Genomic DNA, 27,712 nt, shown 5'->3' on the forward strand with positions numbered 1-27,712 from the left:
CACCCAAGGTGCTTCCATGGTATTGATAGTAGTAAAGAATGGGGATGCACTCGCCTGGATTTCCAAAGTTACCTTTAATGTAAAACTTTGGAAATCCTGGCGAGTGCATCCCCATTCTTTACTAATATATATATATATATATATATATATATATATATATATATATATATATATATATATATATATATATAGGTAGTAGACACACTTTGTCATCCCGCAGCTCCAGAGAAAAAGAGATACTGTGAAAATGTTTTCTTAAAAACAAAAATAAATTTTATTTATCAAAAATAATTAAAAATCATGTAAAAACATGTAATCTGCATAAGCTAGTCGCAGGCCTGCAACAAGGTGTTCAGAACCAAACGCCAAACATGTTTCGGGCCAAGCTTCAGCCCTTGTTCACTGGCATAGTTTGTGTTCACACCTGCTAGTGCTATTTAAAGGTAAAGTGCTAAAGTGATTGCAGGCATCTGTACCTTATTAACTCTTTGAAAACAAGAGCAAATATTTAAATGTTGATGTGTAGTAATAAAGAATACTAATACTTTTATGTTGATGTACATTGCTTAATACCTATAACGCTAATAATTTCAAAGGATGTTTGGAGAAAACATATAATTTAAATTTTAAATGTTACAATTTATACATAAAATATACCTTCATAAGCAATATGATTTCAATAGAATAAATCTACATCCATGGTTGAATTTAGACCAGAGGGGTGCTTTGTCTGTAAATTAAAAATCCAAAACACTTCTCTCTGGTCTAAACGCCTTTTCCTGTCACCCCCTCTCCTATGTTTTGGTATGTGATCTATACCTTGTACCGTTAACAGGGATTCATTGGAGTTGTGTTCCTATCTAAAGTGCTTTGCTATAGGAGTTGTACTATCTGGATTCCCTATATCTCTTAAATGTTGTAGTACCCTGTCACGTAGGGCACGTTTTGTGCGCCCTACGTACTGCTTTTTGCATCCCTGGCATGTTAAAAGATAGATGACATGTAACGTATATCAAATTCTTTGTTTGTTGCACTTGATTTAAATTTTATTTCCTGTTCTATTTGAGAACACGTTTTGCAAATATTGCCATTACATTTGTTACATCCCAATCTTTTTGTAAGCCATGTCTGTCTGTTGTAACATAGAAGGAGCCAAAATGCTTCCTAAAGTTCTCGCTCTCCATGCTAAAAAAAGGCAACTTTCGGCAACAATTTTCTTTAACTTTGTGTCACTTTCTAGAATAGGTAAGCAACCACGTACAATGTCACAGATTTTGTTGAAATCTCTGCTATAGATGGTAATAAAAGTAGGTTTGGTATGTTGTCTTTGTTTCTTTGTAGTGCCTTTATATATCAAATCCTCTCTCTATATATATGTAGAGATGTGTGTACATATGTATTTAAGTATTTATTTGTGTTTTACTGTATATGTACTGTAAATACGTAACATTCCAATCTTCTTCACTTACAGGATGAAGTACTTTTTATTGTAAATACATATTTTCATATATGTGTGATAATGTTAATGTAAAATACATATCTATTCCTATATATGTATAGGAATAGATATGCAGGGACATTGTATGCTCTATCTAAATCATAAAATAAAAAGTCTGGGTTCTATGTCTGTTTAATTTGTATCTGACACAATACATGCTACCGCTGGCACTTTGAACTGGCGCAGTGTTTGAATGAGGGTGCACATTGCATTGAGGCACATTTGGGTATGCTGCGGAAACAGTGAAAGCTTTAACTAGGATCACATTTACTAGAACATTTGTGAAAAAAAAGCTTTATTCAAAATCGAAATGCACGCATGCACATTTTAGTCTTGGATGTTATGTCCCTTTAATAGCTCACAATGTCTAAGGACTAAAATAGTTGCCATATTACAGAAGCAAAGAGAAAGATTGCAGGGACATAACCTGGCTATAAAATGTGACAAGAAATTGTTCATTGTTAGATAATAAAATCATAGCCCTCACTTAGCAGTGACCTGGAAAACTTAATTGCAAAATAAAATGTCAACACAAACAGCAGGATGTGCATTATGTGTTATTATAATAATGCCTGCTGAGGATTCAGACCCAGCTCATAATGTGACATTATAGTATAGAGCTTAGCTTTCCAGCCAGAGCTGCCGACGTTCATCTTATTACTGAGCATTTAGGAATATGCCACATAATAAAAATGTAGCACTAGGGAAAATGACTTAGTTCAAACTATTTTTGTCAAAATGATTACATCTTTTGTGACCTGGTATCAGTACTCCTTTTCAAACTGAAAACCTTAAAGGGACACACGCATGGCATATTTCAGCAACTGAAGGGACAATGTAGTATTTTTTTACTTTGTTTGAAAGAAGGCATTTTAAAATGTATTTAAGTTAATATTTGGCATATGTAAATGTTGCTATTTCATATCCATGATAGATTTTTTTAAATACATTTTATTTTCCTTAAAATGATATAAAAACTAAAAAAAACAAACTTGCAGTTTATTCTCACCGCTCACTTACCTGCATCGCTGGTATTACGGGTTTTTATCAACCCGGCGTTAACAGGCAAGAAGTGAGCATAGAGCAAAATTGAGCTCCACACTGCACTCCAATACCAGCGCTGCTTAAGTGAGCGATGAGCTGGTTATACGTGCTCGTGCACGATTTCCCCATAGACATCAATGGGGAGAGCCGGCTGAGAAAAAGTCTAACACCTGCAAAAAAGCAGGGTAAAACTCAGTAACGCAGCCCCATTGATTCCTATAGGGAAACACATTTTATGTTTACACCAAACACCCTAACATGAACCCCGAGTCTAAACACCCCTAATCTTATTCTTATTAACCCCTAATCTGCTGCCCCCTACATCGCCGACACCTACATTAGATTTATTAACCCCTAATCTGCCACTCCAGACATCGCCAACACCTACATTATACTTATTAACCCTTAATCTGCTGCCCCCAACATCGTCAACATCTACATTATAATTATTAACCCCTAATCTGCCACCCCTAACATTGCTGCCACCTACCTACATTTATTAACCCCTAATCTGCCGTCCCCAACGTCGCTGCCACTACTATAAACATATTAACCCCTAAACCTAAGTCTAACCCTAACCCTAACACCCCCATACTTAAAAATAATTAAAATAAATCTAAATAAAATTCCTATCATTACCTAAATTATTCCTATTTAAAACTAAATACTTACCTATAAAATAAACCCTAAGCTAGCTACAATATAACTAATAGTTACATTGTAGCTAGCTTAGGGTTTATTTTTATTATACAGGCAAGTTTGTATTTATTTTAACTAGGTAGAATAGTTACTAAATAGTTATTAACTATTTACTAACTACCTAGCTAAAATAAATACAAATTTACCTGTAAAATAAAACCTAACCTAAGTTACACTAACACCTAACACTACACTACAATTAAATAACTTACATAAATTAAATACAATTAAATAAATTAAATACAATTAGCTAAATTACAAAAAAAACACTAAATTACAGAAAATAAAAAACAAATTACAAGATATTTAAACTAATTACACCAAATCTAAGAGCCCTATCAAAATAAAAAAGCCCCCCAAAATAAAAAAAAAACCCTAGCCTAAACTAAACTATCAATAGCCCCTAAAAGGGCCTTTTGCGGGTCATTTTGCAGGTCATTGCCCCAAAGAAATCAGCTCTTTTACCTGTAAAAGAAAATACAAATAACCCCCCCAACAGTAAAACCCACCACCCACACAACCAACCCCCCAAATAAAACCCTAACTAAAAAAACTAAGCTCCCCATTGCCCAGAAAAGGGCATTTGGGTGGGCATTGCCCTTAAAAGGGCATTTAGCTCTATAGCTGCCCAAAGCCCTAACCTAAAAATAAAACCCACCCAATACACCCTTAAAAAATCCTAACACTAACCCCCGAAGATTCACTTACCGGGAGAAGTCTTCATCCAAGCGGCAAGATGTCCTCAACGAAGCCGGCAGAAGTGGTCCTCCAGACGGGCAGAAGTGGTCCTCCAGACGGGCAGAAGTCGTCACCCAGACGGCATCTTCTATCTTCATCCTTCCAACGCGGAGTGGCTCCATCTTCAAGACATCTGGCGCGGAGCATCCTCTTCAATCGACGTCTTCTTGCTGAATGAAGGTACCTTTAAATGACATCATCCAAGATGGCGTCCCTTAGATTCCGATTGGCTGATAGAATTCTATCAGCCAATCGGAATTAAGGTTGAAAAAATTCTATTGGCTGATGCAATCAGCCAATAGGATTGAACTTCACTCCAATAGGATCAGCCAATAGGATTTTTTCAACCTTAACTCCAATTGGCTGATAGAATTCTATCAGCCAATTGGAATCTAAGGGACACCATCTTGGATGACATCATTTAAAGGTACCTTCATTCAGCAAGAAGACGTTGATTGAAGAGGATGCTCCGCGCCAGATGTCTTGAAGATGGAGCCGCTCCACGTCGGAAGGATGAAGATAGAAGATGCCGTCTGGGTGAAGACTTCTGCCCGTCTGGAGGACCACTTCTGCCCGTCTGGAGCACCACTTCTGCCGGCTTCGTTGAGGACATCTTGCTGCTTGGATGAAGACTTCTCCCGGTAAGTGATCTTCGGGTTAGTGTTAGGATTTTTTAAGGGTGTATTGGGTGAGTTTTATTTTTAGGTTAGGGCTTTGGGCAGTACTATAGCTAAATGCCCTTTTCAGGGCAATGGGGAGCTTAGGTTTTTTTAGTTAGGGTTTTATTTGGGGGGTTGGTTGTGTGGGTGGTGGGTTTTACTGTTGAGGGGGTTGTTTGTATTTCTTTTTCAGGTAAAAGAGCTGATTTTTTGGGGGCAATGCACCGCAAAAGGCCCTTTTAAGGGCTATTGGAAGTTTAGTTTAGGCTAGGTTTTTTTTTATTATTTTGGGGGGCTTTTTTATTTTGATAGGTGTAATTAGTTTAAATATCTTGTAATTTGTTTGTTTTTTCTGTAATTTTGTGGGTTTTTTTGTAATTTAGCTAATTGTATTTAATTTATTTAATTGTATTTAATTTAGGTAAGTTATTTAATTGTAGTGTAGTGTTAGGTGTTAGTGTAACTTAGCTTAGGTTTTATTTTACAGGTAAATTTGTATTTATTTTAGCTAGGTAGTTAGTAAATAGTTAATAAATATTTAGTAACTATTCTACCTAGTTAAAATAAATACAAACTTGCCTGTAAAATAAAAATAAACCCTAAGCTAGCAACAATGTAACTATTAGTTATATTGTAGCTAGCTTAGGGTTTATTTTATAGGTAAGTATTTAGTTTTAAATAGGAATAATTTAGGTCATGATAGTAATTTTATTTAGATTTATTTAAATTATATTTAAGTTAGGGGGTGTTAGGGTTAGGGTTATACTTAGGTTTAAAGGGTTAATAAATTTAGAATAGTGGCGGCGACATTGGGGACGGCAGATTAGGGGTTAATAAGTATAATGTAGGTAGCGGCGATGTTGGGGGCAGCAGATTAGGGGTTAATATGTATAATGTAGGTGGCGGCGATGTCCGGAGCGGCAGATTAGGGGTTAATAAGTATAATGTAGGTGGCGGCGATGTTAGGGGTGGCCGATTAGGGGTTAATAATATTTAACTAGTGTTTGCGAGGCGGGAGTGCGGCGGTTTAGGGGTTAATATGTTTATTATAGTCTCGGTGATGTGCGGAGCGGCAGATTAGGGGTTAATAATTTTATTTTAGTATTTGTGATGCGGGAGGGCCTTGTTTTAGGGGGTAATAGGTAGTTTATGGGTGTTAGTGTACTTTTTAGCACTTTAGTTATGAGTTTTATTCTACAGCTTTGTAGTGTAAAACTCATAACTTTAAAATGTGCTAGGAATCTTGGCGGTAGAGGGTGTACCGCTCACTTTTTGGCCTCCCAGGACAAACTCGTAATACCGGCGCTATGGAAGTCCCATAGAAAAAAAGCCTTTACGAAATTTACATAAGTTGATTTGCGTTAAGGCCAAAAAAGTGTGCGGTGCCCCTAAACCTGCAAGACTCGTAATACCAGCCGGCGTCAAAAAGCAGCGTTAGGACCTGATAACGCTGCTTTTTTACCTTAGCACAAAACTCGTAATCTAGCCTTTTGTTCTCCTGGAATTCTTTGTTGAAGAACATATTTAGGGAGTTTCAGCAGCAAGCACTATTTGGTAGCAGCTATACAGATTTACTTTTGAGCAGTAGATGACAACAGTGTTTATACAATATAAAACAATGTATAGCAGAACTGTAGCCACATAGTGCTCTAGACACACTCCTAAGCCTACCTACCAACAGCACATTTGATAATGGAAGCAAACTGGAAAGTTTTTTTTTTACAATTGTACAGTCTATATGAATCATGAAAGAAACAAATGGGTTTCATGGCAATGTAATGAAACATTTTAGGAGAGATTACACAGTGTTAAAATAACCATTGGGCATATTAAGCATCTTTCTAGGGATTCCTAAACAGGTGTCTAGCAAACATCCATTCCAAGACCATTTACACTGCATACATTTGGGACATGCTACTTATAAACTGGAGTACACTTTCTATTGTATCAACTTGTCATTGTTTTATTAGAGGTTTTTTTTTTAAATATTTATCCGTCATAACATTAAACTGGCCTCATTAACATATAAGTTACCCTTTGTAGTGTAATGTCTCCCAGAACAATGTGATCATTTCCTGGAATTATTCCCTTCCTGGCTGGAAGTCTTGGAAAGAAAACAAATCTGATACAGCAAATGATGATGAAGTGAATTGTGCCATGATATGTATTATTTTCATACAATTCTATAAATGAGTTTAAATGTATTTTGCAGATTGTATTGATGTTTACATATTATTTAGTGCTGGCAAAATAATATAATGATTTTTTCTGAATATAAAAAATGTTCATATGAAAGTATTATTTCTGATAGATATCAAGTTTGGTAAAGTTATCTATTACAGTTTCATTAAACTTTTTGCTTATTCATGAGTTTTTGTTTTTTTTTAATATCTGTTTATTTTATTTTTTTAAGAGAATATGGAACAGAGTCATCCACATAATAATTTCAAACATGATATACATTTTAAAAAAAAAGGAAATCCATAGAGTCTAGACATTTTCTTAAAACAATATATACAAAATCATCTACATTGAAATATCCTACCCAATGCCTATTTCATCAAAGAAATGTCACAAAATATACACAATTAGAACTCCATATCCTACAATGCTTATCCTAAAAAAAGAAAAAATTATTTACTGTAGACTATATTCCAGCAAAGTTTAATTCCTAACTCCTAATCATAGTGAGTTTTTAATAAAATGGAAAACTGGATATATTGAAAAATAAGATACAATCTTTATAAATAATTTTAAATATATTTTTAAATTTATTTTTAAATTTTTAGTTCATGAATTTACATGAATATATTAAGTTTCTATATATACATAAACTGCCTTTGTATTCTTCTATCCATTCGAAAAGTATTTAAAGAGATATAGACACTGCTTGTTTCACTGCTTGCAATTAGAGCTTAAAGTGACATGAAACTCAAATTTGTTCTTTTATGATTCAGATAGAGCATATATTTTAAAACAACTTTCTTATTTACTTCTACTATCAATTTTGTTTAATTCTTTTTGGTATCCTTTATTTAAGGAGCAGCAATGTACTACTGGGAGGTAGCTGAGCATATTGGTAAGCCAATGAAAACTAGGTGTATATATGCAGCCTTAACTCAGCAACTAGCTCTCAGCCCCTGAGCTTACCTAGGTATGATTTTCAAAAAATACCATCAGTCTGCTGTTACTGCAGGGTTGCCCCTCTTCTACTAGCACACACTCAGCTGTTCTTTTGTATTTTGCTGTCTAGCTTCCCCCTCACCTTAAAGTCCCACATATTGAGCAGCAGCAGCACCACCAATAGCAGAGAGAAGGGTCTACAATAGCTATGCATCTATTCTGGGGTCTCACTTGGCATATGGTTGGCATACTGGGGGCTACATGGGTCATACTTTTGATTTGTAGTCTGACATAGGTATATAGCTGGCATATTGGGGGTTGTAGTAACACTTAATATTGTTGCTGGTGGTCTCACTTTGGCATATAGCTGGAAAAGAGGGTGAGCATCTTAACTGAGGTCTGATTTAGGCACTGAGGCTGCAGGAGCTGTATTTTTTAAGGGGTTTTATTTAGAAACATAGCTTATATATTGTGGTTGCAGGCATGGTGCATTTGACACTATATTTACAATATAGCACTGAAGCCCACGCCTCTTATCTGAGGTTTCATATGGGTATATAGCTAACATAACTGGAGCTCCATTAAACATGCATCTGATTTGGGTTCTATATATATTTAGCATCTTTGATATAGAGGCATATAGCTGTTTAAAAAGGGCTGCAGAGGTCACACATTAGATCTAATGTACCACACGGTCATACAGTTTGCATAATACGGCTGCAATAGCACATTTTTGAACTGATATCATTTGTGTATATAGCTGGTATAAAGGTGGGGTGCAGGGGAAATACTTCTGATCTGAAATCTCACTTGGGCATACAGCTGGCATTAGGGAAGCTACTAAAGCAGCATCTGATCCAATGGTTCCATCAGGCATGTAGAAAAACAGGTTGCTTCTTGATTATTAAACTGGTCATTATTGCAGATGATATTGAATGCTAAGGGACATAGTTATGTTTTTGTTCTCTATTACCTGTGGACGGAAACTTCTTCTCTCTTAATTCAAAGAACCATTCCCCTGTTTGTATCTTAACTTCCCTGAAATAATAAAAATATGTGTATGAGATAATCAAAAGACATTTGCAGATACCTTCAGGTTTAACATTTCTAAAAACACCATAAGATAACCCAGGCATTTGCTGGATATTTTTACCAATGGGTTGCTGGCATTAAATTATAATTTCACTATCCACTAAAGAAAAACAACAGCTGAAGTAGAACAAGGTTCCTTACCCATGGGCATAGCAGACAGTACACTTCCACATGAGGTGCTGCAAGAAAACCTGGCATTCCTGGCACACGCGATGACTGCAACCATCGCAAACAGCTCCTCTATTTAGCAACCGGCCAAGGGGTTTCTGGCAACGAGCACACGATCTCTCCTCGTATTCCCTGCTCACACTCTTAGCACCTTTCCAACGGAGCTGCTGCAATTGTGCTTTTAGTTTCCTGAACCACATACAAAATAGATGAAATGCAAGTACATATTTTAGTAGAATGCAAAACACAGACATGCATTGCTTTTATGTGCTAACATACATTACACGCAGTAGATATTTGTGAATAGGTTCCCTATCCTATCAATAATGGAACAAAAGAGGATCACAAACATATTAGCACTAATGAGCGCTAATAGCACTTAAGTTAAATCGATAGCACTCTTATTCTTGCACTCGTATTACAATTTGAAATTTAAAAGTTATCAAGCAAAAGCCTCATGCACACTAACATCTGGAGGTCAGATAGCGCAGCTGCACTAAGACCATCTCCCCATAGACTTCTATGCGTGAACTACTAACCCTTGTAGAATAAACTGAGGGCCAATCAGATGCCTCCCTGATGGTATTGAATGATGGATAAGTATCGGCCTGTACTTCTCAGCATTGAGGAGACCGTTAATTCTGACCAAATCCCCAACTCCATTTGCAGAAATGCAGCCCCAGACTTGCAAGGAATCTTCACCATGCTTCATTGTTTCCTGCAAACACTCATCGCTCTCTTAACATTTCTATTTTTGAATGCATTGTTACTTTACTGCATTTTTTTACACCTGCCTAAAACTTTTGCACAGTAATTTATAGATAGACAATAGATGGATTGATAGATAGATATAGAGAAGCGCTCTACCAGGAACGAAAAACAGCTCAGTAACTTGTTCTATGGCAATTTACCACCTGGGAGCAGCCTCTTTTTGCACAATTGTGCTTTTCCCAGAGGAGAACTTTCCAGAAGTATACCAGGCAATTCTTGTCTGAACAAGGAACATGGCAACCCCAAACTATTATTTTAGCCTTCTGTGTCCCTTGTCAGTGAGATGCAGCCATACTCTAAGCACATTGGGCAATGAGTCCACGTCTGGTTTCCCCATCACCCTTAGAGAGACTTTCACAGAGTCATACTATAAATACATACAGAAAGACAAGTCAGCAGCCTCTTTAAGCCCAATTGTGCTTTTCCCAGAGGAGAACATTTTTCTGTCTGTGTAATTCAGGTGATTATGATATCAGTTTAAACAAGCTAGAATAATTGCTTATGTGGTTGTCCATATATTTATTTTTACATACATTTCTCTATTATATAATTTGTTTTTCATTTAAAAACAAGTCTGTTAATTCTCTTTACATAAATAATTTATACAAAGTCTTCTTTTTTTTGTTTCAAAAAAAGTGTCCACCCCACCAAAAAACTGCAGTGAAATAACAAAAGTTGCATATAGGGTTTCCACCCAGCCAGTATGTTATTTACGGACATGGGGCTAGATTATGAGTGGCACACTGTTTTGCTCGAACGATATAAGGTTTAATGTGGATTTTTGCGCACGTTGGCAAGAACGTGCGTATTACAAGTTAAAAGTATATGGGAACACATGAGCAAAATCGTGATTTATGCTCATCGGGTTTAGCGTGTCTTAAAGCTCTATAGAGATTACTTCTAGCGCATCGTTTCGACCTTCATTGGGCTTAGTCAGTGAGGTGTGTGTATATACGTATATATATATATATATATATATTAAAAAAAAATACAACCAATCAAACCATGCAGTCATCTGTAACAGTGATTCAATGTGTGCATGATGTTTTCCCTTCCTATTGGCTGCTTAGTTTTTGGTGGTGGTTTACATAAAGCTTGCAAAAATTCCTGTTTCTTGTATGTTTACCTAATTTAAAAGGAGGAAATCCAGATATTTTAATTGTTTCATGCTGAAAACTTATCTTTGATAATTCAAATTAAAGAGCTTCTTATTGATATGATGATAGCAGAAAAGCCACAAAAAAAAAGATTGGTACCTAGACCTTGATAAGGAAGTGTAATAACACTTATTATAATGTGTGAGTAATGTGTGATGTGTTTGTGTGTGTGTATTATTGTGTGATGTGTATATGTATGTGTGAGTGATGTGTTTGTGTTTTGTGTGTTTTATATGTGTATGTGTGTGTGTGATGTGTATATGTATGTGTAAAAATGTGTGATGTGTTCGTGTGTGTGCATGATATGTGTGTGATGTGTATGTGTATGTGTGTGTGATGTGTATATGTATGTGTAAAAATGTGTGTGTGTTTGTGTGTATTATTGTGTGATGTGTATATGTATGTGTGAGTGATGTGTTTGTGTGTGTGTGTGTGTGTATTATTGTGTGATGTGTATATGTATGTGTGAGTGATGTGTTTGTGTGTGTGTGTGTATTATTGTGTGATGTGTATATGTATGTGTGAGTGATGTGTTTGTGTGTGTGTGTGTATTATTGTGTGATGTGTATATGTATGTGTGAGTGATGTGTTTGTGTTTTGTGTGTTTTATATGTGTATGTGTGTGTGTGATGTGTATATGTATGTGTAAAAATGTGTGATGTGTTCGTGTGTGTGCATGATATGTGTGTGATGTGTATGTGTATGTGTGTGTGATGTGTATATGTATGTGTAAAAATGTGTGTGTGTTTGTGTGTATTATTGTGTGATGTGTATATGTATGTGTGAGTGATGTGTTTGTGTGTGTGTGTGTGTGTATTATTGTGTGATGTGTATATGTATGTGTGAGTGATGTGTTTGTGTGTGTGTGTGTATTATTGTGTGATGTGTATATGTATGTGTGAGTGATGTGTTTGTGTGTGTGTGTATTATTGTGTGATGTGTATATGTATGTGTGAGTGATGTGTTTGTGTTTTGTGTGTTTTATATGTGTATGTGTGTGTGTGATGTGTATATGTATGTGTAATAATGTGTGTGTGTTTGTGTGATGTGTTTGTGTGTGTGATGTGTATGTGTATATGTGTGCGATGTTTAAATATATGTATGTGTGTCTGTATATGTGTGTGTGATGTGTATATGTATGTGTAAAAATGTGTGTGTGTTTGTGTGATGTGTTCGTGTGTGTGCATGATATGTGTGTGATGTGTATGTGTATATGTGTGCGATGTTTAAATATATGTATGTGTGTCTGTATATGTGTGTGTGATGTGTTTGTGTGTGTGTATGATATGTGTGTGTGATGTCTGTATGTATGTGTGATGTGTGTGTGCGCACCTGAATATATGTATATATTTTTATCTCTTAGAAGTATTCAATATTTGAAATATACACACAATGTTAACAATTGTTTCTTCATAATAGTTTTATAAAATCATGATTTCTATTTAGTTATCGTTATATCAGTGGATTTAACACTAACAGTTTTGCTTTGTCTTAAATTGTAAAACGAAATCTTTGAATATTTTATATTAAATAAACATGATAATATTTCTGATGGGATATTTGAAACAAGACAGTGACTATAGTATCTGCTAGATTTAATGAATTCATAATTCGTTATTGATAGTTTTTTTCTCCTAAGAAGCAAGTTCATTTTTAATTTTGTTTGCTGCAGCTTTTTAACTTTAAATGTCCCTGGTCCGCTTGCATTTTTCTAGTGGAACCAAAGAACGTCCACAGCCATCTAGTGGCAGTTGTGTGGAATTACATAATTACACATTTTTATTTACAAAATTATACCATACACTAGTCGATAAGCCTGCCCAAAGGGCAGTCTAATTTTTGTTTTAGCTACAGATGTAGAAACAACCTATTTTGTAACTCTTCTTTTATATAAATATGAGTGGGAAAGCCTGCCCAGAGGGCAGTATTTTGTGGTGACGGAACCACCCTGCCATTTTTGGAATCCACCTGGATGCAGCTTACGATGCATCCAGGTGGATTAAAAAAATGTCAGGGTGGATTCTTTCACCAACCTGCCATTTTTTGGAATCCACCTGGATGCAGCCTTACGACAATCATGCACACTTATATACTTGATATCATGACCTGTTAGTATTAGTTTCAGACAATATAATTTATTTTAATTAACACAAAACATGCAACAAACAAAATGCCTTTGAAAAGTCAGGATTGTGTATGTGTTTGAAAAAAAGCAACATATTAGAAGAAATGCTATTTAATTACCTTACTCTTTCCTCTTCCAGCTTTTGTAGGGACTGGTCTCTGTAGAGAACTTCCAAAACCCTTTCTCTTTCCAGCTCCTTTAAAAAGCTTAAATTAAAATCAATTGCCATAATCTTTGTCTCCCACACAGTAAAGGAATATACCCAGCCAGCTCCTTTGTTAGTTCAATAACGGGTAGAATGTAACGCAGCTTTCATATATTCATCTCCTCCTGGTGATATTAATGTGTCATTGACTAGGGACCAAAAAGTACATTGATCCAGCAGACTGGTGCGGAACACTTCCTTAGCATCACAGATACAGCACCAGAGGCTCCCTCTTTCATAAAGTCAATGAAGACCTTTTGCTTTTTATGTAATTTATGAGCTGTGTCACATGGGAAAACACTGGACTGCAGCAAGTTCTTCTTTGTTATCTATGATTATGAAAACAACATTTCTTCCCAGAACTGCCAAAACATAATACTTGCAGCTGATTCTTCCAAATATGTAATGCTTCAACCATCACAGGTCTCCAAAATGAAAATGTCAGCTTGATCACTCTTTTCAGACTCTGAAAGAAAAGACTTGTTAGAAGAAACTACATTCTGAAGAATCCAGCTGTTTCGAACATTTCTGTATGCTAGCTAAGCTGTATAATGAAGCAGTAGGAAACATAATCATGTATTCCTGTAAATATAGTAAACTTACAATGACAGAATGTACAGTGCTACCCATTCATTGGGCTCAAACAGCCCACTTACTATGGGGATTTTGTTCTTAGCTCCATGTGCCTCAAGAGGATTGATTTTTGCTTATGAAAATAAAATATTCTAACATTGTTTCCATCTGAATACTAATTTCTCAGTTGTGGCTTTGTTGAATTTAGCTTGCTGATCAAAGAGCAAAAGGAAGCATTTTTGTTCTGCATGGTGCAAGGAAGTTTAAAGCTAAAGATTTGCAAAATTATATACAAAAAGGGGGTCTAAACTTAAAGGGACATGAAACCTCAAATTTTTCTTTCATGATTTAGGTAGAACATAACATTTTAAACAACTTTCCAGTTTACTTTTTACTACTATTATTTTTACTACTATTTACTACTACTACTATTATCAAATTTCCTTCATTCTCTTGGTATCATTTGTTGAAAGAGAAGCAATGCACTTCTGGTTTATAATGGAACACATGGGTGAGCCAATGACAAGATATATATATATATATATATATATATATATATTGATATTGGAATAAGAAAATATTGTAAGGGTCAAAATTACATTATAATAACTAAAGTGCAAAAGCTCTACAAACCACCCCTCAAGGGTAATGGTGCAGACCCTAAAGCAAACTTTATCAAAAACAGAAATAGAAAGAGAGGAGGTATATGAGCTTTGTAACCTCCACACAGTTAGGGAATTCAGCACTCTTTTAGAAACAATTAATCAAATAAGCATGTGACATGGATAACTCAGGTGCAAGCTTTAAACAAACTTGTATATGAACATGAGCATATCTTTGTGCACAAGAAAAAATTCCTGGCCAGGAAAAAGAAAATATAAGTGTACAGCATAAAACATGGTTCCTTTGCAACATGATATATTTGTGTGTGTGTATATATATATATATATATATATATATATATATATATATATATATATATATATATATATATATATATTTTTATATATTTATATATATATGTATATATATATATACACAGTATATATATATGCAGCCACCAATAAGCAGCTTGAACCTAGGTTCTTTGATGCTCCTGAGCTTTCCTAGATAAACCTTTTAGCAAAGGATAGCAAGAGAAGGAAGCACATTAAATAACAGAAGTAAATTAGAAAGTTGTTTAAAATTGTCTAAATCATGACAGTCTAATTTTGACTTTACGGTCCCTTTAAATATATTATTTCATCTAAATGTTATATGGGCTTTATCCAACTGAAGGGCAGGCAAAGTTAGATGCTTTTCTCATGATTTTGCATTCTGAGAATTGGGGGCCTATTTATCATCTGTCGGACAGACATAATACACTGCAGCGATCATGTCTGCCCGACATCGCTGTCAGCATTTAACATTGCACAAGCAGTTCTAGTGAACTGCTTGTGCAATGCCGACACCTTCAGATTCACGGCCAATTGGCCGCTAGCAGGGGGTGTCAATCAACCTGATTGTATCTGATCGGGTTGATTGCTGTCTGCAACTCAGAGCAGGCGGACGAGTTAAGACCGCTGCTTCTTAACTCCTGTTTTGGGCGAGTCTGAAGGCCCAAAAGGGGAACAGGGGCCATTCAGCCCTTGTTAAATCGGCCCCAGTGAATAAAAAAAGGCTATAAGTAAAATGGTTTTAAAAGGCTGAGCTCAGTTTCCAAAACATATGTTATTGTATATTTTGTTCCTTTTATCATCATTTTGCTTAAAATGTATAGGTATTTTCAATCTAACTCATGATAACAGAAATGCTAGTTATTTTAGCTAGATGGGCTGGATGAAACAGCCTTATGTGGGTCTACTGAGGCCCAAAGCAAATAACATGTCAGTTACATGAATAAAAAAAGGTTAACATTTTTATGTGTTTTATATATTTCCGGGATCTAATAATGATACATTGGGGCATATTTATCATTGTACGAGCGGACATGATACGAAGACATCCAGCGCAGAGCGTCCTCTTCATATGGTCACCGCCGTACACTGAATCTTCAATGCAAGGGAGCCTTTTCAAAATGGTGTTGCTTGCATTATTGTTGGCTGATTTGTTTCTTGAAATTCAAATCAGACAATAGGGTGAGAGCTACTGAAATCCTATTAGCTGTTCAAAACAGCCAATAGGATGAGGGCTAATGAAATTCTATTGGCTATTCAAATCAGCCAATAGAATTTCAGTAGCTCTCATTCTATTGGCTGATTTTAACAGCCAATAGGATTTCAGTAGCTCTCATCCTTTTGGCTGATTTGAATTTTAAAAATCAAATCAGCCAATAGGAATGCAATGGACGCAATTTTGAAATGGCTCCCTTGCATTGAAGATTCAGTGTACGGCCGCAACCGAATCAAGAGGACGCTTCACGCCAGATGTCTTCAAGGATGGATCCGCTCCGCCGGGATGAAGATAGAAGACGCCGCTGGGATGAAGATAGAAGACCCCGCCGGGATGAGGATAGAAGATGCCGCCTGGATGAAGATAGAAGATGCCGCCTGGATGAAGACTTGTTGCGGCCTGGATGAGGCTGTATGTCCGGACTTAGGTTTTTTTTAAAAAAATGTTGGTTGTTTTTTTTTTTAGATTAGGGTTTGGGCTTTTTTAAAAGAGCTGAATGCCCTTTTAAAGGCAATACCCATACAGATGCCCTTTTCAGGGCAATGGGTAGCTTAGGTTTTTGTTTAGAGTTAGGTTTTTTATTTTAAGGGGTTGGTTGGGTGGTGGGTTTTACTGTTAGGGATCTTTGTATTATTTTTCAAGGTAAAAGAGCTGATTTCTTTAGGGCAATGCCCTACAAAAGGCCCTTTTAAGGGCTATTGGTAGTTTATTGTAGGCTAGGGGTGTTTTTATTTGGGGGGACTTTTTTATTTTTATAGGGCTAATAGATTAGGTGTAATTGTTTTTATTTTTGATCATTTCATTTGTTATTTTTCGTAATTTAGTATTTTTTATTTTTTGCAATGTTAGACTTAAATTTTTTTGTAGTGTTTTTTTTAATGTGTAATTTAGTTTTTTTTAATTGGTAATTATTTTAATTTTAGTATAATAGTTTAGTATAATAGTTATGTTAGGTTAATTATTAGTAGGTTTTTTTAATTTCACAGGTAAGTTTTTATTTATCTTAAAATAGGGATATTGTAATTTTAATATAAAGTTAGGGGGTTGTTAGTTTTAGGGGTTAATAGATTAATTTATTACTGGCAATGTGGGAGGGCTGGCGGTTTAGGGATTAATAGGTTTAATTAGTGGCGGCGGTGTCGGGGAGCAGCAGAATAGGGGTTAATAACTTTATTATAGGGGCGGGGGCAGATTAGGGGTTAATAAGTTTTAAATAGTGTTTGCGATGCGGGAGGGTGGCGGTTTAAGGGTTAATAGGTAGTTTATGGGTATTGGTGTACTTTGTAACACTTTAGTTATGAGTTTTGTGAAACATTTTTGTTACACAAAATCCATAATTACTGCTCTCAGATGGCCGTATGGATAGTGTCGGCATAGGCTGTAATGCAAGCATTTTAGCCTCACCGCACAACTGGCGCTATGGAAATCCCATGCAAAACCGTAATTTTTTTGAGTTTGGGACTGACGTTACGTTACAGGCTACAATGCTTGCTGTATAGCTATACCGACAAGACTCGAAATGGCTGCGTTACTGTTTTTGCGCTGAAATGTTCATTTTTTTCAGCGTTAAAACCATAACGCACAACTCGTATTCTAGCCGAGTGTGAGGTGTATGCTTCTAGATGCAGGACTCCCTAATGAGTATTGGGGAGAAGCTGTGTACACAAAAAAATTCCTAGACAATAGACTGCCAACCAAAGCCATTGAGAGAACTTCTTAAGAACTATGGCATCAAATATAACTAAGCGCAGAGCACCTTATAATATTTGATCCAAGGCCTTTGCACACGTGCCAAGACAGAAGATCCAAGCTAAATCCCAGATTAAAAAATGGGATTATGGTCAGCTATGCTCCAGGAAGGGGGGGGGATACAGAATCCTGAACCCATAGATAAAGTGAGTATGCAGTGTGGTTCATTTTGATGAAAAAGAGAAAAGTGACTAAAGTCATCTTAACAATGTCTGTTTAGAAGTTGAAGATGATAGTGGCAGTGAGAAAGAAGAAGATTATTTATTGATACCCAGAGATGCAAATCTTACCCCAGAAAAAAACAGATAAGGAGGTTTTACATAAAAGCACTAACAGGAAAAGCTGATGAGACAGCGCAGCCTGAGACGACTGAAGCACAAGCAACTTGAGAGTAATATTCCAACCTAACAAAAGAGTTCCAACTAAATGACTTTCCTGTGTTGCCATATGAACCAGCATCATGGAAGGAAGTGGACCAGATGCTTGCTGCTGAAGTAGGCAAACGGAAAAATGCAGCAAGAAATAGAAGCACTATACAAAAACAAAATGTAGACTCTTACCAAATTGCCTAAAGGCAAGAAAATCATAAACTGCAGGTGTGTTTTCAAAGCAAGCAGGTTGCATAAGGGAAAATACAGAGGTACAAGGCTAGACTAGTCGTCAAAGACTACTCGCACAAATATGGTGACCACTAAGACAACTCCAGTAGATTCAATTAAAGGTACGCTCCTGGACTATCAATATTAACTCCACCACCGGCGGGTGCGGTCACATGAGCGGGAAAGCAAGAGAACGCTTGCAGCGAATAGACCATCATTCCCAAGCTACAGGATTTGCTTCCCTAGGCGTGAACAGGCTTAACGCCAGCAAGGAAGGGAAGACTACCTAAGATTTCTGCACGACAGTGGAATTAGCGAGTGAATTAAGAGGTGCTCGCACCTGGAGGCACAATTTCTATCTCCTCTAGCAGAAACTCCCTCATGATCATCAAGGGAGTGGATAGCCTGGTCGCTGCAGAATGACCGCATAGAGAGACATCAGATGATCCATCACCGGACTGGCTCCGGTCAGATGTCTCAACCCACCGTCAAGTAAATTGGATTAAGGGGAACAGCAGGGCACGGACACTGCTGGAATAGAGCAGCGGGGAACAAGAGCTGCTGGAAAAGGGAATGTTGAGGCTGTATCCTAAGCGAAGCTAAGTAACGTTGCCTCTCTATGTTATTATATATTAATTGCCTATAGTATATCTTCCTGCTTCTAAGCTACAACTCCCGTGGTTTTAATTGGGGACCTTAAAACTAACCACTCCTATGCTGGACAATAAAGTGCGCCTGGGTGCATAACTCTGGGACAGCCTAAAAGCAGGATTTCCTGCTATTGTAGGGCCCAGGGCATACTTTATGTTTTTTCCTAAATGTGATGTGATATGACAGAGAATATTTTTACATTTCTATGCTGGGCAATAAGGTGCACTTGGGTGTATAACTCCGGGACATTATAAAAGGAGGATTTCCTGCTATTTGTAGGGCCCAGGGCATATTATATGTTTACTTTTAAACGTGATGTGATATAACAGAGAAGACCTTTACACATCTATTGCCCCAGCACACAGCAAGTTCTGTTTAAGGTAGCAATACGGCTACAAGAAGACTGCATGATAGCGTCTCAAATATATAACATCCAAGAATTGTACTACTGTAATAACTTGACAGTTTCCTCACATCCTGTCTCTCCTGTGATAAGACTCAGCAAACCTAGTCCCCTTTTCCTACCTAAAATCAACAGAACACAATAAAAGAAGTATAGGCTACCTTGGACTTACAATTGCAATAAAGTGCACCTGGGTGCATAAATCCGGGACACACTAAAAAATGAAAGGGAGAAAAAAAAAAGAAAAAAAGGATTTCCTGGGGGGGCGGAGCCGGCATCCGAGAGGAATGGCCGCACTGTAGGTGAGCTCTGAAGGTCACCTCTCCAAAAGATTCATAAACGAGGGTTATTGCTTCGATATTCCAGCCCTGAAGTGAGATTAAGCCCCACAGAGTAGGATGTAAGGTTTGAGCATATCGAATATACCTTGCATGAAGCCAACTAACACTGATTTGAAAACAGGGCGTACCAAACCGCCGCCATCTTGAAGCCCTGACAGGCTGTAAATAGAAAAATCACGCAGCTCGTATACAACACCCTGTTCAGCCTACGGAATCGCCACTTGCTACATGATGCCAAATAACAGGTCTCAATGATCCCAACCAAAGATAATGAGGTATGAGCCTTCTACACTTACCTGATACCGTTACAATCTGAACGCAATCCTTCTGACCCCTATTAGGGTGCTCATAACCGTAAAAGTAAAACGATGATATCGCATGGAGGGGAAAGAGATTACTATCACCTTTTTCGTATAATATGCCTGAGACTGTCTTATACCTAACTGTTTAGATAAAGCTGCATAAGGGTCCTCAGCTATTATCTCCACATACCAAATCTTGCATTATGCTTTACATTGCTGATGGGTCTGATGATATTTCCTACTACTTATAATATATACATACAGTGAAAGAACTTTTACCTCCTTAACCCTGAGTGCACTCTCCACGTATATACATCTTACCATAAGAGGACTTCCAGGGGGGTTAATTGCACAACCTTGCATATAACGCATTATTATACCTGGAACCCCCAGGCTTGTGTTGAGGGTTCAGACCTTTTCCCCTACAAGGTACCACAATGTCACCAAAGAAGCTTAACAAAGTAGAGAAGCCTGGCAAACCTACTGCTATATCCCACCAAACAGTGAACTCATACTTCAAGCTGCCAGACCAGTATCTCAGAATCCATCCTACCAAACACTCTTTTTGAATTCTTGGCAGGCTTATTCTCTCATTTATTGGGGCCTTCAACTACATGTAACACAACAATGGACAGAGCGCTTAGGGCCTTACGGCCTAGACCTGCGGACAATGCTCGAATGAAAGATTTGCAAACAAAAGAGGAGATTCTGAAAGCGGCCAGGCAGCAGAGGCACATCACATATCAAAACTGCCACATCCAAGTGTTTACAGACCTTGCACCCAGGACATTGCAAAGGAGACGGAAATTTTGGCCGCTAACTACAGGGTGGTCAATACATCTGTAAAGCCATGTCAGTAGCACACTCCTTCTGTTCTTTAATAGGTATCCCTATACAGAAAGATCTCCCTGCATCAGAGGATGAACCTACACCAGGACAAGTAGCACCACCGAGACCACAACGACCACAATGGCAAGCAGCCCCAGCAAAAAAGCCAAAGAAACACTCAATGAAACCCATGGTTGAGCCTACATGAAATGAGGACATTGTGGACTGCTTTAACAAACTCAAATGTAAAGAGCACATAAGCCTTTTCTTGTCAGATTTAAATCTGAGGACCTGAAGGCAAAATCTGTATGCTGTATCTTATAGGGTTGTTAAATACTGTTTGCACATCATACAGGTTAATATGGTTCAACTACCTTAACCCTTACCTAATGTTTATACATTTAGAAGTTAATGGAGAGGTACACTACTCTCCCCACATTTTTTCTTACTACATATGATTTTGTTGTATTTGTTTCCTTTTTTGTTAGTTCAGTGTTATTTAGATGTTGTTGACAGATGCAGTCTCTTAAAACGTTTCCACCTATTTTATAGGCCTTTAATACAAATACTAGTACAGTCTTATTATCCAAAGTTACCAGTCGGAAAGCCGCGGTGCTACATCTATACATAGGTATACTAAGCACATTAACTTTGCAGCGGTGTAATGGGTAAGCCACTACAGATTTTTACACTAAACGTCAAGGGGTTTAATGATCCGCACAAAAGACGAATAGCCTTCAAGGACATCTCCCAGAAGGGTATTGATATCCTCCTTATACAAGAAACACATTTTATAGCTGGGAAAAAACCTTCTTTTTTTGCCTCAACATGCCCCACGCATCACCATAGTAGTCACAACACAAAAAAGATTTGCGGGGTTTCTATTCTGATACATAAAACAACTCCATTTCAGGTACAGCAAACAGACAAAGATGAAGAGGGGAGATACCTGGCGATTACCGGACTCTTGTTCAGCAGGTTAATAACTTTGGTTAACATGTATGCCCCCAACACACAGCAGCCCTCTTTTATTCGTAAAACCACTAAATCTATCCTATCCGTCTCTAGAGGCCCTTTCGTTATAGGGGGAGTTCTTAACGTCCCTTTAAACCCTGTAATGGACAGCTCTACATGCACCTCACACATTTTTTTGCGGGGAGTTCATGATTCCTGAAGACACAGACACTCGGGGGTGAAAAACTACACCTACTACTCAGCACAGAATCAAACATACACACGTATTGACTATATATTAATAGACCATATCACGCTATCATGTCTGTTAGATACAAAAGTACTCCCTATAGTCTGGTCAGATCACTCTGCAGTTTCTTGTAAGTTAAATTGGACTCAGACCCCACTAAGGCCCTTCCAGTGGCATTTAGACGACACCCTTTTGAAAGATAAACTCCTAACCCAGCAGACTGAGCAATTACTCCTAGAATTTTTTCAGATTAACAACACTCCCGAAATTGACCCTTTTATATTGTGGGAGACGCATAAGTGTTTCCTAAGGGGAGAATTAATTAAGATAAAATCAATCCAAACAAAGGAAAAGAGGTCACTCTACACTAACCTGAGCACTGAATTAACCAAATGGGACATATGCCATAAGTTATATCCCACAGACGAGACCATTAAAACAAAATTAGCTTAAAAAGATCAATAGTTGGCGTGGGTTAAGTGAGATCTACAACCTGAAACTGTACCCAAGTGATCCCATAGTTATTGGATAATGGAACGTATCATCTACTTCATACCTCAGATAATATGAACAGCAGGGACTAATTGGGTACTGAATAACTGTACAGTTGTGTTTTATTACCTGCTCATTATAGAGCAACAATTACTGCTTGCTTTACATGGTTAATAGTAGGTCTACCAAGGTCTATATATTCTACACTATGTTACATATAAAGTTGTGTTCTCGCTGTCAACGGCCGAGACAGTGGTACACACTGAATTATGCTCACAGATTCTTTTTTTGTTTGTTTGTTTTATCCTTGTACTGAAATTCAGGTTAAGCTTGTTATGTTTTAATGTTTATATATTTTGCAATCCTAGGTGTTATGTTTTATTTGTAGAGGATTAGTTTCCTAGTGGTGCCCTAGATAATGGGATTTAACGTTACCTATTCTCACATTGACCCTCATAAATGCACAATTTTCCTAATTATTAAGTCATGGTCTAGTTTTGAATCCAATATGTATGTTCCCTTCACTGATGATGCTATCGGCTACTCTCCACGAAACCAGTCTCTATAACATAATCCTTCCTAGAGACCTAATACATTTACATACGCTGCTTATCTATACAATGAGATGGTCTAACGATATAGGAGACTCCAACACTAGTCACTCTTCTGTTTTTATATATTTATCTTATAAGAGCCAGCACAGCATAGCATGGCTAGGTATGTTGGCAGATGGCAAATTGAAAAGTGATCCCAGTTGACAAATGTATATATACACTAAGGGGCAACCTATATATTTTTGTTTCAATGTTCTGTACTGTGGTTATTAGACTGACTCTGTTATTTATGAGTATGATGGTGATCGTAGACTTCCATGTTAGTCCACATATACATAGATGCGACTTTTGGTTTCATCTGGGTATTTATAGTTTATTATGATTCATAGGAATTCAGCAACATTCTGAGAGAACTCATCTACCTATGATATATTTGTTCATTCTTGTGTAACAAATAGATTATATATGTTGTTAATTGATATGTTCGGGTTAGTTAACCTCAATTGCTCATTTTCACTACATACAGGTCCAAAAGAGGCCTTTTAGTTCCTAACGAGGTTATTATATTCAAGAAACATAAAACAAGAGGTAACATTTATATTTGCTTTATTTTTTATTTGATGCGTAAGTGACAAAAGTCATGTATCATCCTACGTTGTGAAGTATAGGATTATTTATGTTTATACTGCACCTTGACAATGCTTATTTGTTTTGTAATTGTTTTCTTTTTAAGCCTCAATAAAAGAAAATATAGTTTGAAGAATAATAACAACAATAAATGAACATGTAAAATGCAAAAAAGGAAAAAAATAAAAATATATTGATCATAGTGAATAAAAGCACTATAAAGTGCATTTGAGTAAAAAAAAAAAAAAAAATTAGACCATGCCACTAATAAGCTTAGAGAATTCCTTCAACAGGCTACACACACCCAAGCCTTCAAATTTCAGCAATTTTTTTTTATTGAGGGCAATAAGCCCGGAAAATTGCTGGCCAGAGCGCATAGAACCAAGCTAACAACCAAATATGTTTCCCACCTTCAAACACCCTAGGTACCAGTATAGCAGATTCACTAGGGATTGCAGATGGTTTTCGTGACTTTTACGCTCAGTTATACAACCTCTTCCCTGACAGAGATAAGGACAGACATATACGCGACTGTAAGAAATATTTAAGACATGTAGAACTGCCAAAACTACAAATTGACCTACTAAAACAACCGTTTACATCCAGAGAAATATAGTTAGCTATCAAGTCTTTAAAACAGGGTAAGAGTCCGGGACCTGCCGGTTTTACTGGCGGCTATTATAAAAAATTTAAACATATCCTGATACCACATCTCTTAGCTGTCTTCAGACATATTGATGAGGGCAACGTGTTGCCATCATCTATGCTTGAAGCAATGGTCGCCGTGATTCCTAAGCTAAATAAAGACCCAGCGCTCCCATCTAGCTACAGGCCTATATCGCTGTTAAATGTAGATTTAAATATTTATTTGAAAGTGCTGGCCAATAGACTAAATACCCTTTTACCATCGTTGATACACCCAGATCAGGTGGGTTTTGTGCCGCAGAGAGAAACAAAAGACAATACAGTCAAAGTCCTCCACCTCTTACAATTTTCTAAAGTACAAAAACTCCCCTTGATATTACTGTCTACTAACGCTGAAAAAGCTTTTGACAGACATACACTCTACCATTAGTAAAATTCTGGAATGTGAGTTTGACTAAGACCCCTTAGTATATCTATTTAATGTCACTCCTAGATTGCCCTCCAAACAGCATGAAGCACTCTTACAACTGGCAATTTGCAGCTCCAAACAGGTGATTCCACGGTTGTGGAAATCGGAGTCTCCTCCGACACTGAAGATGTGGGTCACACAGATGAATACTAACCTGAAATTAGAAAGGTATTATTATTCAATAGATAGACTTGACTTCTATGCTGAGATACTGTTTTACTGGGAATCTAATTATCTATATAGGAAACACGCACCACAATAGAATTGTGTATACATGGTAAACCTGAGCAGATACTCCCTAGCTTTAAGGATATGTATGGGTACTGAGATCTAACTTCTTGGCCCTGAGGATACCCCGTAAGAGCGATCTTACATTAAAAGCTCGGTGACAGGAAACACCTAGCAGACTTATATGTTTTATTGATTAAAAACCTGACCGTTCTAAACTAGCGCCTTTGGGATTACCAGGGCGTGGGCTGCCCCATGATGTTGAATCATGCCATAGCTATAAATCGTTGTCTATAGCACTGAGATAATGTAATAACCAACACTGTACCCAACGATCTCTGTAACTACCTTAACTTACTGCACTCTTTCCAATTGTAAAGTACTGTATGTAAAAGAGCTCTGTCACTGACTTCACTACTTATTTTTTATTTTTATTTTTTCTGTTTTTTCTTGTTTATGTTTAATACAAAGGCGGTTTTAAGATAATGCAGATAGATCATATATAATGCAATTATCATAATTATGTGCACTAATGTGTTGTACAGATTGTTGCCATTTCACAGGACTATGACTTCTTCATTATCGGGATTTTATTTTCTGTACCATGTGAAAACTTCAATAAAAAAGTTTTTTCTAAAAAAAAGGATTTCCTACTATGTGTAGGACACAGGGCACATTACATGCTTACCTCTAATGCACTGTGACACATCAGATAATACTGCTACACACATATTGCTCTACTATACAGCAAGGACTGCTTAAGGTGGCAATCTAGTTGCAAGAAGGCCCCACAAATAAAATCCAAGAACTGTATTACTATAATAATGTGACAACCCCCTCCCAATCTGTGTCTCCTGCGAAAAGATTCAGCAAATCTAGCATCCCTATCCTCTCTTAAACTAGTTGAAACAGTCGACTGCAGACCTAACAAGGAAAAGAAGGGAAGGGGAAGAGATTTAAAATGAAAAGACTCCTGAAATGGGGAAACAGCCTACTTTGTGTAAAGATGGTTACATAAAACATCCCTCATACCTCTTGAAAGGAAGAGCTAGGTGGTAAAAAGCTGCCTCATTTCTATTCAAGGCCCAAGGGATATATGGACTGCTTTATGGCTTTAACAGGGTGATTGTTGCCCCATAACTGAGAGGAAAAAGGAGGAGAAAAGAAGGGAAGAGGGAGAAAGGGAGCTAAAAATGACTTATTGGACAGTTACAGGGAGTGCAGAATTATTAGGCAAATGAGTATTTTGACCACATCATCCTCTTTATGCATGTTGTCTTACTCCAAGCTGTATAGGCTCGAAAGCCTACTACCAATTAAGCATATTAGGTGATATGCATCTCTGTAATGAGAAGGGGTGTGGTCTAATGACATCAACACCCTATATCAGGTGTGCATAATTATTAGGCCACTTCCTTTCCTTTGGCAAAATGGGTCAAAAGAAGGACTTGACAGGCTCAGAAAAGTCAAAAATAGTGAGATATCTTGCAGAGGGATGCAGCACTCTTAAAATTGCAAAGCTTCTGAAGCGTGATCATCGAACAATCAAGCGTTTCATTCAAAATAGTCAACAGGGTCGCAAGAAGTGTGTGGAAAAACCAAGGCGCAAAATAACTGCCCATGAACTGAGAAAAGTCAAGGGTGCAGCTGCCAAGATGCCCCTTGCCACCAGTTTGGCCATATTTCAGAGCTGCAACATCACTGGAGTGCCCAAAAGCACAAGGTGTGCAATACTCAGAGACATGGCCAAGGTAAGAAAGGCTGAAAGACGACCACCACTGAACAAGACACACAAGCTGAAACGTCAAGACTGGGCCAAGAAATATCTCAAGACTGATTTTTCTAAGGTTTTATGGACTGATGAAATGAGAGTGAGTCTTGATATGAACCCCATTGAGAACCTGTGGTCCATCATCAAATGTGAGATTTACAAGGAGGGAAAACAGTACACCTCTCTGAACCATGTCTGCGAGGTTGTGGTTGCTGCTGCACGCAATGTTGATGGTGAACAGATCAAAACACTGACAGAATCCATGGATGGCAGGCTTTTGAGTGTCCTTGCAAAGAAAGGTGGCTATATTGGTCACTGATTTGTTTTTGTTTTGTTTTTGAATGTCAGAAATGTATATTTGTGAATGTTGAGATGTTATATTGGTTTCACTGGTAAAAATAAATAATTGAAATGGGTATATATTTGTTTTTTGTTAAGTTGCCTAATAATTATGCACAGTAATAGTCACCTGCACACACAGATATCCCCCTAAAATAGCTAAAACTAAAAACAAAAAACTACTTCCAAAACTATTCAGCTTTGATATTAATGAGTTTTTTGGGTTCATTGAGAACATGGTTGTTGTTCAATAATAAAATTAATCCTCAAAAATACAACTTGCCTAATAATTCTGCACTCCCTGTATAACCTAACAGAATATAACTCCTGCTAACAGTAATCTGGTCTAACTGAAGTGTATTACATTTGATCTGTGGATTAATCTAAAGAGATAATTATAGCAGGAAATGTAATTTTGAGTTAAAAAGTGTTAAGCAATGTATATGCACTAATGGTGTTATAGTAATTAAGATATAGCCCTTTATTAATAGTGACAGGTTTTTTTTT

General features: G+C 37.1%; 1 protein-coding gene across 1 annotated transcript in view; it reads right to left on the reverse strand.

Annotated features, from left to right (window-relative positions):
- SYTL3 (synaptotagmin like 3) overlaps window positions 1–27,712 on the reverse strand; it is a 201,592-nt gene that overhangs the window by 95,457 nt on the left and 78,423 nt on the right. The window contains exons 2-4 of the mRNA XM_053710653.1: window positions 13,194–13,745; window positions 8,995–9,210; window positions 8,735–8,799 (exon numbers count right to left, since the gene is read on the reverse strand). Coding sequence (XP_053566628.1) covers window positions 8,735–8,799; window positions 8,995–9,210; window positions 13,194–13,303 — 391 coding nt within the window. The 5' untranslated portion in view covers window positions 13,304–13,745. The remainder of the gene's footprint in view (window positions 1–8,734; window positions 8,800–8,994; window positions 9,211–13,193; window positions 13,746–27,712) is intronic.

Source organism: Bombina bombina, chromosome 4 (assembly GCF_027579735.1).
Source record: "Bombina bombina isolate aBomBom1 chromosome 4, aBomBom1.pri, whole genome shotgun sequence".
NCBI lineage: Eukaryota > Metazoa > Chordata > Amphibia > Anura > Bombinatoridae > Bombina > Bombina bombina.